The sequence below is a fragment of the Rhea pennata genome, chromosome 1 (genome assembly GCF_028389875.1).
Source record: "Rhea pennata isolate bPtePen1 chromosome 1, bPtePen1.pri, whole genome shotgun sequence".
Lineage (NCBI taxonomy): Eukaryota > Metazoa > Chordata > Aves > Rheiformes > Rheidae > Rhea > Rhea pennata.
In genome coordinates this window covers 147,306,270-147,324,123 of record NC_084663.1, presented here as the reverse complement: position 1 = coordinate 147,324,123, position 17,854 = coordinate 147,306,270, and the positions used below count along the sequence as shown (strand labels likewise).

At 39.9% G+C, this 17,854-nt stretch overlaps 1 protein-coding gene across 1 annotated transcript in view; it reads left to right on the top strand.

The window, feature by feature from the left end:
- Positions 1–17,854, top strand: part of AFF3 (ALF transcription elongation factor 3) — a 274,813-nt gene that overhangs the window by 131,203 nt on the left and 125,756 nt on the right. Inside the window, exon 5 of the mRNA XM_062578442.1 lies at positions 14,620–14,706. Coding sequence (XP_062434426.1) covers positions 14,620–14,706 — 87 coding nt within the window. The remainder of the gene's footprint in view (positions 1–14,619; positions 14,707–17,854) is intronic.

The following is a 17,854-nucleotide window of genomic DNA, read 5'->3' as shown; positions in this document are numbered from 1 at the left end:
GAGGTATGAAAAGAAAATACATTCTCATTTTTAAAATGACAGTAAGAGAATGTTAATTTTGCTATAAAGTAGAAAAGTAAATAGTGTGCCATTAAGAGCTCAAAAATAAACAAGCATGTGTAAGCATAAGTCTTACTTCCTTGTGTGCTTCTGTCATGATGCAGCCTATAATTTCATAATCACCTACTGTTTGCTGGCAAACGTGTTTAGGAATGTTTTAGAGAGTTGTAAAAACTTATGTTAGCATTGTTTTTCATAACACTCTAGCTCTAAAACCATGGGCTTTTTGTACTGAGAATCTCTTAGAAAATTATCTGAGAATAATTAGAATTGATGAGACAGTATGAAATACTAGTTCATGAAAGCTTTTTTGCATACAAGCATTTCATCAATTTAAGTTAAACTGGTTTTAACTCATCTCCTTATGAACTGTTTCAGAGAGCTATTTATTATTCTTTCTGTTCAAAATAGTTCATTTCATCTGGTTTTAATCCATTTAGATAAACCTAAGTGTATTTGATTTTCGTTAAAACGAAAGCATTCATACCACCTGAAACACGCGTTATACTGAAGTGGCTAAAAACTGCTGCTTTGTTAAAGCAGATGCAGATTTCTCATACCAAGAATGCCTGCAATAATGAATGAGATCCCAGTGTAACTGTGGTGCGTAATGAAATAAAGTGTGCAACAGATGGACGCATAGCTTGTGCTTTAGGAACAGAATTAAGGCTTTGGTGTGTATTTTCATGCCTTTTGATTAATTTTTCCACGTGGAAATGTAAAAGGCTGTTGCGGCCCTCTGTGATATTTGTGCCTGAATGGGGAAATGAGAGGGGGACTTCTTGCAAGGGACTGCAGATCCTCATTTCCCATTGCAGATTCTTTCAACCTTAATAACAGGTTTATGTGTTTTGCCTCGTAATAACAGTTAATATGGCACTTAGAGAGATTACAAGGGTGCTGGGATGTTTAGTTAAAGCTGAGAGAATCCCTTGCAAATGAAAGGCAGTGTGTACAACAAGCGCTAAATGTTATTGTTTCAGAGCTTAAAGCAGACAGAGCTTGGGACAACGACAGCTTTGAAGAAACCACTTAATATAAACACTAGATAAGAGCGAATTGCACAGTTGAAGAAAGGTCTCCTTCACTGCTCTGTGGGCGTATTTGCAGCCAGAGAGAAGCACAGTTTAAACGAGATGTGCCAGATTGTGCAGGGAAAATGGGAGCAAGTAAGGGGCACTGCTTGCCCACGACAGCTTCCCGGGGCCACCTTGCGCTGCCAGCATTTCTGACAAGTGCTGTTTCTCGCTACTGGCTCCGGCAACAGAGAACACGTTAGTGGGAAGTAGCAGACAGCGTGGGCTACAGGTGTGTTCCTCGGGGTGCAGGTCTGGGTCTCTTGTCCGAGTTGCAGTCTGCACTAGTCTGCAGCTTCTTAAAGGTGAGGACACTTGTGCCAGCTCTGCGAGCGGGTGAAGTGCCCCTTGCACCCGTCCCCTGGCCCCTTCACAGGACTTCTCTCTTACAAACACAAAGCCACCCTCAGATTAGTTTTTAAAATACTTTACTTTTATCTATTAATTTCTGTGACCCTGAGAAACAGGTAAAAGTAAGAACTGTGCTTACCGAGCCCTTTGCTGTGATGCAAAAGGCCTAGGTTATCAAACGCTTGCTTCTGTGAGCCGAGCAAAGACCCAAACATATCAGCAGGACTCGGGTCTTACTGCTTTCCAGGTTTTAATTTTACCTCCACTCTGAACAGTGAAGCCTCCCACCTTGTTGCATCCAGTTTGTACTGGCCAGTGTTCGTGGTGTGCACGGATAGGGCCTCAGCAGTGCTCCGTGGATGTATGAATATAAATTCTCCATCAGTGCGACTTCTGTGCTAAATTCTTCACTTCTTTTGCCTCTTTCCCCTGTCTCACATTGCTTTTTATACATTGTTTTTGGATAAAATCATTCAAATATCTACACTATAAGATGTCAAAAACAAAAGGAAATCACTTTGTTCATCTGTAATAGTCAGATGATCTTGTTCACAAAAGTTTCTGTCAATTCACAGATCACTAAATTTATGAAGACTGTGCAGTGCTGTAGCAGTTTTGGGGAGGTTCAGCTGTGCATTTTATCTTTTCAAAGAGAACCTTTATCTTGGTATTGTACCAGTGCTATTGTACCAGTGCTAGTGAACTCAAGTTTTTTACTGCAGTTTAATTCCCAAAGTTATCAAGTAATCTATCCAAGAAAATGGTCCTGGTTCTCCAAATCTCTGCCCCTTTGTGTTGGCATTTTTATCACTATAAAGTCAATGAAACCTGCTGCCTTAGACCCACTGGTAACTTGTGAACAAGATGCCAAAGTGTGAATCGTGCTGTGAGTGTGCTACAAGACAGTGCCCATCCCAGAGAGACTGCGACCTGTGTGTATGAATCAGACTACAGATGGGGGAAACAAAGTGCTGTTAGGTCACTTCCCCAAGTGCGACATGATCCCACCAGCCCTTCACGATGCCAAGAGCCGTGGAGCAGGCCTGCCAACCTCTGGTTCCAGTGTCAAGCCCCGTTCTGCCACCTTGCCTGGATTTTTTTCCCTGCGTGAGTGGCCAGGTCTCTGAGCTGTTTGCCTGGGGAGCACGGGAGGGAGGAGGAGGATGTTTTTTCCTGGCTTCAACTTTCAGCTAGGACTTTTTCCCCAGGGTGACATTTCTTCCTCTCCAGGTGAGGTTGGTAGCACAGCACCTTGCTTTCCTCTGTGGCTTCAGGGGGAAGGGAGGACATGCACGTTACTGAAGATGACCACAGGCACAGAGCCAGCCAGGGCTGCCCTCGGGTAGCGGCTGTGCCTGCACAAACCTGCTGGACGGTGGTGCTGCACGCCTAGGTCTCATCTCCAGATATCGAGCCTGGGCACCCTTCAGGGAGCACGGCAGCTCTCCTCTGTCGTCTGCTTTTGGGTGTCTTTGCCAGGCTGAAAGAGAAGCCACATGACTTTTTAGGAAGGAAACGGCACCGTGTAAATATAACCAGCCAGAAAACCTACTTATTACCCAAAACATTAAAAATGGAAAACCTAACATTAGACCATCTTTTATATATTTAATGCAAACATTTAGATGAACACAGATGACCTTTCTTGAACAGCAGTGTCTTTTTAAAGTAAAAGTATTAAAAGAGCATGTGGAGTATATATATTTCCAAGGAACGTAGGGAGGGCAGGGAAGAGGGGCAGTATAAAGCCTTAACTCTCACCCTGCTATGATGACAGAAATGCAGGAGCACTTTCGTGTGTGGGGATAGAGATCTAACCTAAGAGGTGGTCTAAGAAAGTGGCAGGGCATTCTAGCTGAAATAATAGTACTGCCACCTCTGAATTTGCCCTCAACATATATATGTTATTGTAGCCATTAGAGAGGTCCAGCACTGATCAAAATCCTTGTGCTGCATGCTATAAAGATACTTAACGTATAAAGCTTTATTTTTTAAATGAAGGGGCACAAGCCAGGATTCAACCCTCACAATCTGAGGCACTTCCAGGCTTAGTGCAGCTGCCTTGTGTTCCATCTAGATGGTGTAGAAATGGTCACTTCCAGAGGATGCTCCAGACTTTACGTCCACTGATGCGGCCTGTGCTGGTGTCTTCCTGCTGACTGCAGTGAGAGCGTCAGGCAGCTGTGCTCCTCATGTTGGTCCCTCAGTTAAATTCACAAGGTTGATTGTGAGGCATCTGGGCCTTATACGATCAAACGCAGTAGGGGACCACTACAGACTGATAGATTACTGGTACACAAGGAAAGAGCACAGTTTGGCTTCTACCTTTTTTAGAACAAAATGGAACATCTCTTTCTCTTAATCATTGCTTTCATAGTCAGCACCTAGCAGGCACATGTGAATGCCAATGGTTCATGTTCTCTTGATTTGTACAACCTATATGGAGAGTCATAAATGTTAAAGATTTTGATGGATGAAAAAGAAGCTCCAAAATAAAGAAGATGAATACTTCTGGGGGTTGACCTTCTAGAGAGCAGCTCCACAGAGAAGGACCTGGGAGTGCTGGTAGATGACAAGTTGACCATGAGCCAGCAATGTGCCCTCGTGGCCAAGAAGGCCAATGGTCTCCTGGGCTGCATTAGGAAGAGTGTTGCCAGCAGGTGGAGGGAGGTGATCCTGCCCCTCTCCTCAGCCTTGGTGAGGCCTCATCTCGAGTCCTGTGTCCAGTTCTGGGCTCCCCAGTCCAAGAGAGACATGGAGCTACTGGAGAGAGTCCAGCATAGGGCTATGAAGATGATCAGAGGACTGGAGCACCTGCCCTATGAGGACCGGCTGCAAGAGCTGGGCCTGTTTAGCCTGGGGAAGAGAAGACTGAGGGGGGATCTTATCAATGTGTAGAAGTACCTGAAGGGAGGGTGTCAAGGGGACAGGGACAAACTCTTTTCAGTTGTCCCATGTGACAGGACAAGAGGCAATGGGCAGAAATTGAAGCACAGGAAGTTCCGCCTGACCATGAGGGGGAATTTCTTCCCTGTGAGAGTGACAGAGCACTGGAACAGGTTGCCCAGAGAGGTTGTGGAGTCTCCTTCCCTGGAGATCTTCAAGATCTGCCTGGATGCAGCCCTGTCTACCATGCTCTAGGTGATCCTGCTGAGCAGGGAGGTTGGACTAGATGGTCTCCAGAGGTCCCTTCCAACCTTACTGATTCTGTGATTCTATGATTCTATGAATACCATTTTTAGGTACATTTTGGATACTGGTGTGACCATCTCATTTTATCACCCAGATTAACAGGCCAGATAATTGCAGCCACTTACTCCTACATTGAGCCTATATCTTGTATTTTGCTGCAGCATGTCCTTCAGGAAAGCATCCTTTTTGATCTGAATTCTTGAAGAGCTGAAGAGAGGCATTTCCATAGCACTGCATCCCACCAGTTAACCACCATTACTAGTGAACAGTTGTTCTTTTCACTTAATTTCACGTTGCCTTTTTTTTCCTCCTATCCCTTGGTTTATGATACAAGAAGTTAGTGGGTTTTCATCTTTTTCTATTATTGTGAACATACAACATTTTCCAGTAAGAATCATTTGGAAATTTTATATATGTGGACTGCTATTAACTATAAACAACCTTGATCTTTTAGTCATCCCTTGTGAATCTCTATTGAATGTGTTTAGTAGACCTTTTCCCTTTTCCTTTGGGATCCTTGACAGTTGGCTGCACATACGTTTTTTAAAAGTCCTGTTTGAGGTTTTTTCTCCTCATGAAGGAACTCAAAATTAGTACCTCTTAGTCTAACAGGGCTGATCTTCGTAAATCTGTTAGTGATCGTTTTATCCCTCTTTTCACCTTCCTCAAATTTCCAGTGTTTTGGAAAAAAATGGGGACAAAGGAAACAGGTTATGCCAGCACTGGCCTCAATAGTTCTACTCTGCTACTTACTTCTCCCTTTTTTAAATATACAGTTGAAGTAGTTCTTTGGGCCATAGCATGAGATGTTGGGAGACAATTTTCAATTGCTTGTCCATGGGTGATCTCTAATGCCTTTGTGGGATCCAGTCTCCCACTCTACCAGAAATATGCGCTATTCCTCATTCATGGGAATGTATTTGGCATCCATAGCCTTAGCTGAACTAGTCTTTGTTGGCTTCAGCCACTGTGTTCCTTCCAGAATAAGAATCATCAAGATTTAACATCTTTCTGTTGATTCACATCTAGGTGGTACATGATGCAGCCCTGAGAACAGATGGCTGAATTCACATATACTGAAGCACACAGTGCTACACTGATTTCTTAATCTCATTCAGAAGAAATGATTTGTATATGAACAGATTCCCCAAGTTGTCAGTGCATCATAAACAAAATTGTTTACTAATTGCAGCCAGCCATATCCATGCAAGGTTGTCCAGGAAGTATTTATAGGCTGCTTTGCCTTGCAGAACCTCTCTGTGGTATGCAAGGGAGGTGGAAAGGAAAGGCGCTTCCTCAGTGCTTAGCTTCCCAGTCTGAGGTCCCAGACTGGCATGATTTTTACTTCTAAACTGAGCATATTTCACCTGATGTCACTAATAAACCATAACCTTGTACAAAACCTTGTGAAGTCACATTTCACAACACTTCACGTGCTAATACTTTCAATTCAGACTTTTTCCTATGGTATTTTTTTTACCTTCTCTATATTTTTTTTCACATTGCCCACACTGACCAAGAGGTTTGTTGTAGTAGCAGGAAACAGTTTTATTTCTTCTTGTTATGGTCAGCAGCCTTTGCAGGTAACTAAAAGTTTTTGTAGTGCCAGCAGCCCTTGCAGGTTATTTAACTGAAAGGAGATTTGGTAGCACCTAACACCTTCCCCCTGAGCATAAATGTTTATTTTGCATTGTGTCTGCACATAACCATCAGACAAATAGGCACTACTGTACTACCCATAAATTTGTACAGCTTGATCTGTTCTATCAGGTGGCTGAAGAAAATGAGCAATAGCTACAGCAGTTTGTACCCCACTGGAGGATTTCTACTGTAGATGCACAAAAGTGGCCTTTATATGGCCCTCAGTTTCAGTGACTATGTAGTCCTTTTGGTACACCAGTCCTCTTAAACTGGCTTCAGGCTATGAGAGAAAAACTGAAACTAAGAGCAAATTAGATGACCTTTTATTTGACCTCCTATCTAGGAGATGAATCAGGACCATTAATGGACCTATCAGAAAGCTTCTAGCTTCACTTCAAATTAAAATCAGGAAGATTTTGTCTAATTTCAAAAATCTGGATTTTTTTCCCCCACAGATTTTGCTTTGATGACCTCCTTACATTTAGCAGCATATTTTTGTCTGGAATAAAGGAATGTTTATATTAGAACATTACAAGCATTTGCGGAAAAGATGTTTCTGCATTGCTAAATATTTGCCATAATGGTATTTTTGTCTTCTCCAAACAACAGATGTTTTTTCTCAGTAAATGTGTCTGTTTCATAACTTTGAGCATGTTTTTTCTCTACTCCTTTGTCCATACTAATACAATCATCTGTCAAAAACAGGTTAAGACCCTAACCAGTGTCTTGCTCTTTATTTTCAATTGCCTTTGTTTTAACTTCTTGAAATGTTTCCGGCACGATCCCACTCTGCTGCTTTGTTAGTAAACTGCAGAAATCGCATGCTTGTTAGGATCTCTAAAAATGTCGACTATGTGCACTTTTTCATTATTATTTGAAATCATGCAGCGACATGGACCTTGAAGTATCCTAGGTCTCTTCCTTTCCTCTTTCTCCTCCCCCACTCCCAAGAGGCAGCTATTCATCTTCATTAGCCACTTCTGTTAGCTTGCTGCCAACTGAGACCAGAAAACTAGCTGCATCAGTCTTGCATGGCAATTCAGGAATTAGAATGCACAGTCCTTGGGTGCCGGAGGTTAATGCACTAATAAAGATTGTACCTTGATTAACCACATCATCTCAGCTTGCCCAGGCAAGGCTGCTTTTCAGACAGTTTGTCATATCATATGGCCCAATGCATTCATCTGAAAACAGAACTTCCTAGGAACGGGTATTCAATACGGGAACCAAAGGAGCAATTTTGTCCATTTTTTTCATTTCAGTAATTAACGTGTAAAACTTTTAAGAGCAACCTTCTAAATTCTGTTCTATGTTTTACCTGTACATGGTACATTTCCTTTCTTTCCTGATAGTTAGAGATAAGAAATATTTCTGGCTTAAACTCTGCTATGAGAGAGCATGGCACAGGTTTTACTGTAGTTAACGCTTGCTCTTAGAATAAAACTGCATTTCTCTTAGGCATCTCTAGTTTCTTCTGGGTTTGTCAATTCATTTGGTCCCCTCAAAATGAAAAAAAAAATGCAAGACTCCTAGTTAAAGGATTATAATCATACAGTGAAAGACCTAAATAAATCAGCTTAGTAAGTAAGCAGCTGTCGCATTCTTTTACATTTGTCAGTCCTGGACTGTAGGACCTTAACTAAATGTTGCAGGTGATTTGCAGGACAGTTCAGTAAAGCAGAGATAGCACATTCCAAACAGAAACTTCGTGTACTGGCATTTGCAATTTGCTATAGAGTGAATTGATCCACAGATCACATTACAAATGTTCATGATTTGGAATGGTTTAGTTCTGTAGATACCAAACATCTGGAGATTTAATGCTGAGCACATTCTTTAGTGCTGCAGTCTGCAAAATCTATGACCTTCCCCCTTTCCAAGGGACTAATTTCTGTCTCTTTTTCTTTCCTTCTCTCCCACTTGTGCACACACACATACATACACACACACACACAACTTTTTATATCCAGCAGTTTCAGCTGATGCCCATCAATGCAAGTCTGAAGGACCAAGCACAACACAAATGACACAGTCAAAAGCTACGTATTTTGTTTTATTTCTTTACTTGGAAAAAAAAATCTTTGAAAAGGACTCTCCCCTGGATTGTCTTATATCTTTGGATATTCCACTGATGAAGCCTATTGAAAGAAATTCACACTACAGAAAGTAAGAGGGAACTTGAAGGGTCTTGGGACTAGAGCCAAAGGGGAAATGTGGTAGAATTTGTTTTACAGCAGATTGCTGCGGAAAAAAAAATGACTCTTAGAAATCATTTTGGTGTGGTGTACCACTAGCAGGAGTAGGGCAGCCAAAAACCTGCTGATGGGCTGAGGTTCAATGCTGGATTGGCACCCAGCTCAGCGTAGATGTTGTCTGTAAGGCTATTTCCTGCTCCCTGACTGTGAGCTCTTAGTAGTTCCTTCATTTCATCCTCCACTTAGTGGGTGGATGAAACCATATTTGTCACATATCTCAATTTTAGTAAGCACTTGACATGCTATGTGATATAAATATTAGGTATAAATTAAAACTTGCCTAGATAAGTGGATGGAAAGGAAGTAGAATAGAAAACAACAGAAGGTGAAAAATGGCAAGATATTTTGCTGGGTAGCAGTGATTCTGTTTAACACATTACCGGAAGGATAATGACAAAGTAAAAGGTGCTTGGATAGAAAGAAAAAAATGATCACGAGATCAAAAAAAAAAAAAAAAAAAAAAAAAAAAAGAATAGAGGACTTCTGAGGCAGAAGAAAAAGGGATAAGCAGATACAGTTTGGCTAAGTGATAGCTTAAGGAAACTAGAGGAAACCGCCTTATCTAGCTGTCTTACAGGTGTGCATGTGAGGTTTGGGTTACAAATATGGCAGCAATAGTAAATACTGGTGGAATCAAATTTTAAAAATGAAAATTTGCACTTCATATGATGGAAATTTTATCATGGTGAAATGCTGTCAGCTTGAACATAGTTTCCAAAAGTTTCAGTGTCAGACTCTGCTTTGGATATTTGACACAAAAATCATAGCCATGTTGTCAGCTAGTGTCAGTGTAGTTTCACTGAATTGAAATGGATCCTTGCCAGCTGACAGTAGTTAAAGAGCTACTCTCTTGTGTTTAAAATATATATATATATATATACATATATATATATATATATATATATATAATGAAGACAGGAATCTAAGTGGATTAGAGGTTCTCAAGCTGTATCCTGAGATCACTTGCTAAAGGGTCTTGGAAAGCTTGCTGTTCACTTTCTGCTGCCCCTGTTTCCAACCAAAGAATATATATTTAATGCTTCCCTAAAATAGGCATTTTAGGGTAGGTAACTGTAGAGAATTTCTTATGTGCTAACTAGCAGAGTTTTGGCAAAGGAAAATTGTCTCACCAATCTCCTATGCTTCCCGGGACATGTCAGTAGATGAAGGTAAATAAGTTAAAATGATTTTCAAAATGTGTTTGACTGGGTCCTTTATGAGACACTACATATTTTTTTTTTAAGTCATCCTCTATGAGAGACAAAATATTATGAATCAAGAATTGGCTACTTGAGCAAAAGCAAAGAGGAGGATTAAACAATCAATTTTCTTAATGGCCTACTGATAAGTTTTGATTGTGGAAACGAACAACAAAGTTAATATACATGGCTAGAATTCAGATCTAAATGAGACTGAATTCACCAGGTTTTTTTTAATTATCGTTTTTCCGAATTGGTTCAACTATTACAAGTATCATATGTCACAGAGCAAGATTGATGGCATTAAATAAATAGCATTGCCTTGAGTCTAGAGTGAATACTATTATTTTCCTCTGCATGGTACTTTTCCTGAAAAATCACCTACAAGCTAGGGTTAAAAGCCCCAAACAAAACACTGCCAAGCACTCATTAATCCACAAGAAATGTCTTGTTATTTAATTGTTGTTGCAGAAACTAAGTTTGGAGCAAGGATATACAGTGCTATAGATCTCTTTATCTGAAGGTTTTGTCTCCAGTAAGAAGAGCTGAGCTTCTGTGTTGACTAAGATTAACTAGACTTGGACCTTTATAACTTGGAGAACTGGACATTTATATATAGCTGCTGGAAAATGATTTATTACAAGCGGAGACAAACTTGGTTGTAGGATTGCAATGTGCGTGTGAAGAGAACGTCCACCACCATGAAGACCTCAATCTGAAACAACAGAGCTGTAACCCTTACAGAGTGAAGCAAGTGTCAAAAAAAAAGGGGGGGGGAGGAACCACAAGTCTACTGAAATCTGGGAGGCGTGCTGCAGTTCAGGCGTATTTTCTCCCAGTGCCAGTAGCCCGCAAGGGAAGGAATAGGTGGCCTTCAAGTTCACTGCCTGTAACACGAAGGTCAGTGGCAGGGGTTTGGCATGGGTCTGGCCAAGCTTCCCATATCATTGTCCCTCACCCAGTGAGAGACTGGGTTTTGCCCAGGGGGAAATCTCTGCTGCTCTCTTCCTGCCCACCTCATTTCCACGCAAGCAATGCCGGCCCCGAACATCCGTCCCCTGCCATCTAAACAGCATTTGAGTTAGACATTTGGCCACAGGAGGAGGAGGACACTTGCTGTCCGCTCAAATAAACTGTCCTGAAGTTAAGCACTCGTGTGCTTGTGCACATGTATTTTTAAATGGCCTAATCCTGGCTTTGTTCAGATCCAGAAATCTTTCATTTTCCTACTTCTAGGCTCTAAATGGTTTCTTAGTGGTTGATTTCATTAACATTTTTTAGGACTTTAAAGTTAACAACCAAACTGAGAGAAAAATCTGTGTTGCTTTAAAATTAGACCATTATCTTGTAATGACTGGTACATTATCTGGCACTGGATGTTTCAGAATTATTTTTAATTCAATTTATGATGTAAAAATCCCCGCTTTTTTCTCTGATTGCAAAAATCTTTTTTGTCAATAAAATTGTTCTAACACCGATTTCAAAGTGCAGAGACCTTAATTATATTTCAATTATTAATGGCTTTCACCAGGGCATTCAAAACATTCTTTTCAGTCCTATGAGTGTTTTGTGCCAAAACTGCCAGCCACAAAATGCAAGGATAGATAAGTTAGCAGATCACAAGAGACAGAAGCTGTGCATGAGATTTTTATTTCAACAGTAAAAATAGAGTCCTTTCTGGTTACTTAGTCAGTTAGGTAGGTACGTAGGTACTCTTTAAGCTTACATTTTCAAACAACTTTCACACTACGTACTAAAAAAAAGATCATATGTCACCACTAATGCTTATAATCTGTATAAGATATCTTCAGACAGAGTCTAAAATCACAAGAGCTGGCAACACCAAGCCATATTCTAGATTTCTTTCTGCTTGCCATTGACCTTGCAAAGTGTTGACACTTGCTGGACACCTAAATCCTTCTTCCTGTTTTTGAGATTCTGTTCTTGGCAGCCAGAAGGAGACTGTGCACAAGTTTAATGTTTCTCTTTTGGAAAAATATTTTATTGCCTTTAAAACTTACCACTACTCAGTGATGAAGAGCTGCAGTTTGGGGAAAGGAGTATTTTTCATAACAGTTTTCTTGTATTTTATTTATTGTTTTCTAATTCTAGTTCATTTTTAAATTGTCTGAATTCTAAATGGTAGTGATAAATACACCATATGATCACAGTTCAAAATATTATTGCAGTAAATTAATGTTCAGGAGGTGATAATTCTTGATAATGACAATTATTAACCCTGGTAAATACCAGTGGTCTTACTAAATCTTTGTGTCAGAAAGGGTTATATCAAATTTAAATTATGTAGAGAACTTTATTATGCGCCACAACTCAAAGTACAAATAGAGAAGAGAAACTAGCTGGAAAAAAAGACCATTAAAGCCATTTTTCATTGAAGTGTGGATGAGAAATAATCTTGAGGAAAAGAAGAAATGAAAAGCTTTTGGCATGTCAGAAGAAAAGGTCATCTTTATTTTTAATCAGCACTGTAGACCTTCCCACATATGAAGGTATCATTGTCAGACTTGGGCAGGCCAGGTAGGATGAAAGAGCTCTCCTGTTTTAACAGATTGGTTTCTATATGGCATAGAGCACGCTTCTTGGAAGATGTTTCCATAAAGGTGACAGTGGAGGTGATATAACCAGGAGGAACTGCTTCTTGGGCAAATGGAAATCATAAGTATTGAATAGCATATTCTAGACATAGGATATCTTTAGGTCAAAGCCACCAGAAGCTCCCAGTCTGGCTGGCCTGATCCTTCAATTGACAGAACTAAAATAAAGCGTTACTCTTCAAAAGACAGGCCCACATAGTTTGTTTTTTATGGATAGTTTTGGGCTCAGCACCTCACCTTGTAGAGAAAAGTACTTAGTTCGTTCAGGAATGGGGTTGCATAGGTAGAAACACTTTTAGTCTGTATGTACAACATTCCATTGTCAAGAAAGTAAAAAATTGGTCAAGTGATGCAGTAGATGAGAAAGCTACCCTTGTTTGGATACGGCTTTAGGATTAAATGTCCGTACTGCAGATCTCCTTTCCATCAATTTACCACCATAAACTCTTATTATTGGCATATGCTTCCACATGTAATTCATTGATCTTTTTTGAAAATGATAGCATGTGTGTCAGGCAGCAGCAGGACTGCTTACTTCCAAATGTCAAATGGCCTGTGTTTGGTTGCCTGTGTTTAAAGAACTTACTATATATTAAAGATTACTATGTACTGCTGTAGTTGGCACTTATCAGATAAGCGAGTCATAAGATGAACAATCTGCCTCAAAGAACTGAAAAGCAAAGCAATTCTGATATTGAAACTGCAAACCAGATGATGCTCTGATTAGAGGCACCCACGTAGATTACAGAGGTACAATAAATCATGTGACTTTTTAGCCTCAAATAAAATAAAAGAATGCAGTTTTTATTAGGAAATAAACTGTTTATCAAGAACACTTTGGAGGTGACATTTATTACTATTAAACTGTGTTGAAAGGGTTGATCCTTTCATTGGCAGAACACCCAGAGACTTTTGGCTCTGTAAAAAATGCCCCAGCTCAGTCTGCACAGGGTCAGGAAGCATTTCCATCAGGGCTAATGAAGGATGGGCAAGAGATTCGCATGCACTTTTTTCAGATAAAAAAAAAATCTCATCTATTTACAAAGAAATGAGTCATGAAAATATAGCTCCAGCATTATTCTGGGACTGACACTAGATCTCAGCACAGCTCCATGGACTCTTACTGAGAAACGATTCCACAGTCAGTTAATGATACCAAAAAAGCAGCAAAGCATCTGCCAGACAAACTCTCGATAGTGTCAGTGAGCCCGTAATAAGACAGGATGTTGTTTGCTTTTCAGTTCTTGAAACTTATGGACTGACTCTTCGGGGTTGTCACACTCATGTTCACACTTATGTCACACTCATTACTTCTCATAATAATTGTGTTAAGTTCTTGTGTGCCAAATGTTATGGTTGGTGGTACTGACTGTGCCAAAAAAACATGTCCAACCACTAACAGCTCACACTAGAGAGGAATACGAATGTTGTGCCTCAGCGAACCATCTTTTATCTGAAATGTTTAGTTTATATATATCAGTTAGCCTCCACTTCCACTCCCACCAAAGCAGCCTTGCTTTGGAGACCAGATCATTCAAGCTTGAAAAACAACAGTGTGGCCTACCTGAAGGGGTGTCAAAAATAACTGTATACAGTCACTTAACTAATAAAAAACGTCCTTAAAAAAAAAAAAGTGAAGAGACAAAGATGGAGTGCAGAACATCTTATTTAGGGCTTGCCCTATTACTGTGTCCCATAAGGCAGAAATAAGTAGCAGTTAGGAGCTCATACAACTCCTTTGCAACAAAAAAAGTTATTTCAGGAACCAACATCTGAATAATTTTAGAGTTTTAAGCATTTATCATTCTGACCTCGTCTGTGAAATCTATTTCATGATTAGTCCATAGTGTGCACCGCATTACTCGGTCGTGAACTGAAATTTCTATTCCCATACTACAAAAAAAGAAAAATCTGCTATTCTCTCCAACAAGAATACACTGAGCGATTAAAATGTGGTTGCAGATTGTCAGAAAAATCAAACTTCTTGCACTTAAGATGCATTAACTATTCAGGAAAATGAAACGGTGCTTAAGAACTGCTCTCAAGAGTCTGTGATAAAAATCAATGTAGCTCATGTATTGTCTAGGTTATATGTAAACTGGGCATTTCCTAGAAGCTACAGTGACTAAAATATTTCACTACGCAGACATTCATGCTACTGATATATTATTATTGTCTCCTATTCCATTGACTTTCTAAATACAGTTTACTGTACAATATTATTTTTCAGGAGATGACCCATTCTTGGCCTCCGCCATTGTCAGCTATTCACACACCAGGCAAGGTAGAGCAAAGCAAGTTTCCCTTCCCAAACAAGGTAAGACATGCAATATAACATAGATTCATGCCTCTCCCACCTTGGGATGTCCTGCATGAGCCATAACTCATGCATAGTTATGCATAGTTATGCATAGTGGTGGCCTTGCGCTGAAACCGATGCAGTGCCAATGACCTTTTCCATGGGTGTGCCAATATCGCCTGCTTCTCAGAGAGTCTACAGAGCCCACTCTGTCGATTTTAGCATGGGGAATAATTACAATTGCAAGGCCAAGAAACCTTTAATGTTTGCCTGTGGTAAAAGAGCTTATCTGTGGATGACAGTGTCGTGGTTTTGAAGCACCGGGGGCATAAAATGAAATATCCCTATCATGTTATGACAGAAAAAAGAAGGAAACACCTCACTGTCTGGTTGTGTATTGAAGACAATTGAGGATGGTGAGGCGGGCCAGAGGCGTGTTATGTTAGAGTAAGTCCAGCAGGAGACGGATCAGCAGTTTGCACGGAAGTGAAGTGGTCAGCTGTGCCTGACAGCAGTGAAGGGACACTTGCAGCTCTGTGATTTCTGCCATAGTTATCCCTACGGGACGTGTTACACGTGGCACCTGCACAGGCGTGTTCATGGGCAAGGTATGCACCTCTCAGCAGGTGTGTATGGCCATCATGGATGCGCTGCCTCGCAACTAAGTGCATCGTGATAAATACAGCAATAGTAGAGCCACAGCCTGCAGGCCAAAGATGTATGAATAATGGTTGATATTGACTTTCTCATCTTCTCTCTACCTGTTCATCCATCTTTCTGGGAAGTATTTGGGGAAATCAAACTGCAGAGCCATTTAACAAACCTTTTGCAGAGAGTTTCCCTTTCCCCTACCAAAGTAGAATTTCCATTTCTTTAACCTTCAAATGGACAAGATTTCATATAGTAACACATATACATGCAATTATACATATAACAATATCCCAACTGTATTCTGTTATGGATCTGCATAATCAGAAATTAGAGTGCCACGTGTGAGATGGGGAAGGAGAAGTACCTAACGAAACTCACTTGAATTCTGGAAAAATCACACATTTCTGGCCCTAAATCAGGATAATTTTAGACTCCAGAAATAATATCTATCTATTTTAAAATATTTAAAAATAATTAAAAGGCATTTCCTGTGGCCTCTTCTGAATCCAGACAGTCACATATGCAAGAAGACGTCTGCTTTTCAGGCTCCAAAATGAAAAGGATGTTTTCCTAATTTTTCAAACATGTTTCTAAAACATTCATAAACTAGCTATTTGCTTTTGACAAAGTGTGGTGTAAAACCCTTATTGGATCTCAGACGGGAAGACTTCATAACTCTTAGGAAGCTTTCCCCTAGAGAAGCTATGTAGCTGTCCCAGTTTCTCTTGTTAAAACCTGTGCACTGCACCAAACCGTAGTGGATTGCATGTTATTCACAGAAATGGATCTGTCAGTCAAGTAGAGGGTAAGGCTAGCAAAGAGGCTAAAAAGCTGAATTCAGAGCATTGGCTCCATCTCTTAGTTTCAGGCAGTGCATGATACTATGAACTCATTTTCAGTCTTTGTGGAAGTGTTAAGAGATCAGTTCGGTTCATTTGCAATGCCTCTTCCAGCCAACTTCAGAGAAACAAGCAGGCTGCAACCCTTCTTTAGCAGAAAAGAGCCTCCCAGCTGCCGGAATATTCACAGTTTTGGGAATGAGAAAAACAGAGGCTTGGAGGACTGCTGGCCTGTTGCAAGTCATTCCCACTTTTCTACCTATAAAAACAGAGTATCAGCATCATTAATTCTTACACATACCAAACTACTTTTAACCTGCAGCTCAACTAATTAGTATTTGACAGCTAGAAACTTGAAATTTATTAATTAGGCTATTAAAGTTGCAAAGGGCACAGCAGCTATAGCCAGACTGGTTTTGAAATCAGTCTTGCAAAGAAAAACGTAAATAACTGTTTCATATACTACAAACATAATAGACATGCATATTTGAAGATGTGTGTGTGTATATGTGTATTTATATGACTATACACTCTCTGCATGTGTGTGCGGGGGGGTATGTGCATATGCTGTACATGCATATAAAATTAGATCTTCATTAACGTTGGACATCTGCATGAATTCACAAGAGTGGGAAAAAAGTCAGTGTCAAGAGTGAAATGTGTGGCAGTATCCAGCAGGTTCTCCTGCACAACACTGCTGGGAAAGTGCATTTAGGGAACTATCCTTTATGTAATAGAGGATGTAAAGTTACATTTCATCCTCAACTTTGAATTCTCTTTCTCCGAGGAATTAATTTGTACTCTTGAATTTACTAGGAAGGGGCAATGACAGTCTCTTTATTTCTTGTTTTTCAAAGCTTAAGGATAATTGAATCAATGTGTGATGCGACAGGCAGTATGCTCTTTCCTTTCTCCTATCTATGCCACACTTTGTTATGTACGAATGATTAGGCATTATTTGATTGTAATTTTATTACAAACATCTTAATAAATAAACTTTAAATGAATAATTAAATTTGGTAAATAAGAGCTCACTTGATGCTCGTGTGAATGAGCTTTCATGTTCAGGCATTAATTCTCTACTCTTGTGTGGGAAAGAGATGCTCTTAATTCTGCTGCCTGAATTGCTCTCTTTCTTCATTTTTACCATGATTTCATGCCTTGTAAGTTTGATCAGGTGTCTGATTTCTATTTATGTCTATGTGATATTATGGGGTCAGTCATCCTTTTTTAGCTGAGAATCAATTTATCCACTCCAGGAAAACCAGTGCCGTTTCACAGAAGTATTGAGTGATTATTCTCAGTAGACGCTTAGTTTTGATATTAATGTTTTCTTTCCAGTGATCAATTCATTTACTTTTTCCTTTCTTGTTGGTTTCAACAAGTTGGAGCAAACACATTAGAAAAAAAATCTCCAAAAGCAAAACATTCACCTTTGCTTTTTGACCTACATAACGCCATACTTTTTTCTACCTCAGTGAGTGCATTCTCTATTTCACTGTAGCATTTTTATTTTAGTCTTTATTACTAAGGATAATTTGTTGAGAAACAAGACACTAATTTTAAAGAATCTGTTAAAAGGAGAAATGAAAATGTTGTAGCTCATATATTTTGCTGGTGTCAAATCTGAGACTATGCAGACTCAATGGCAGAGGCAAGATATTGCATTATGAATT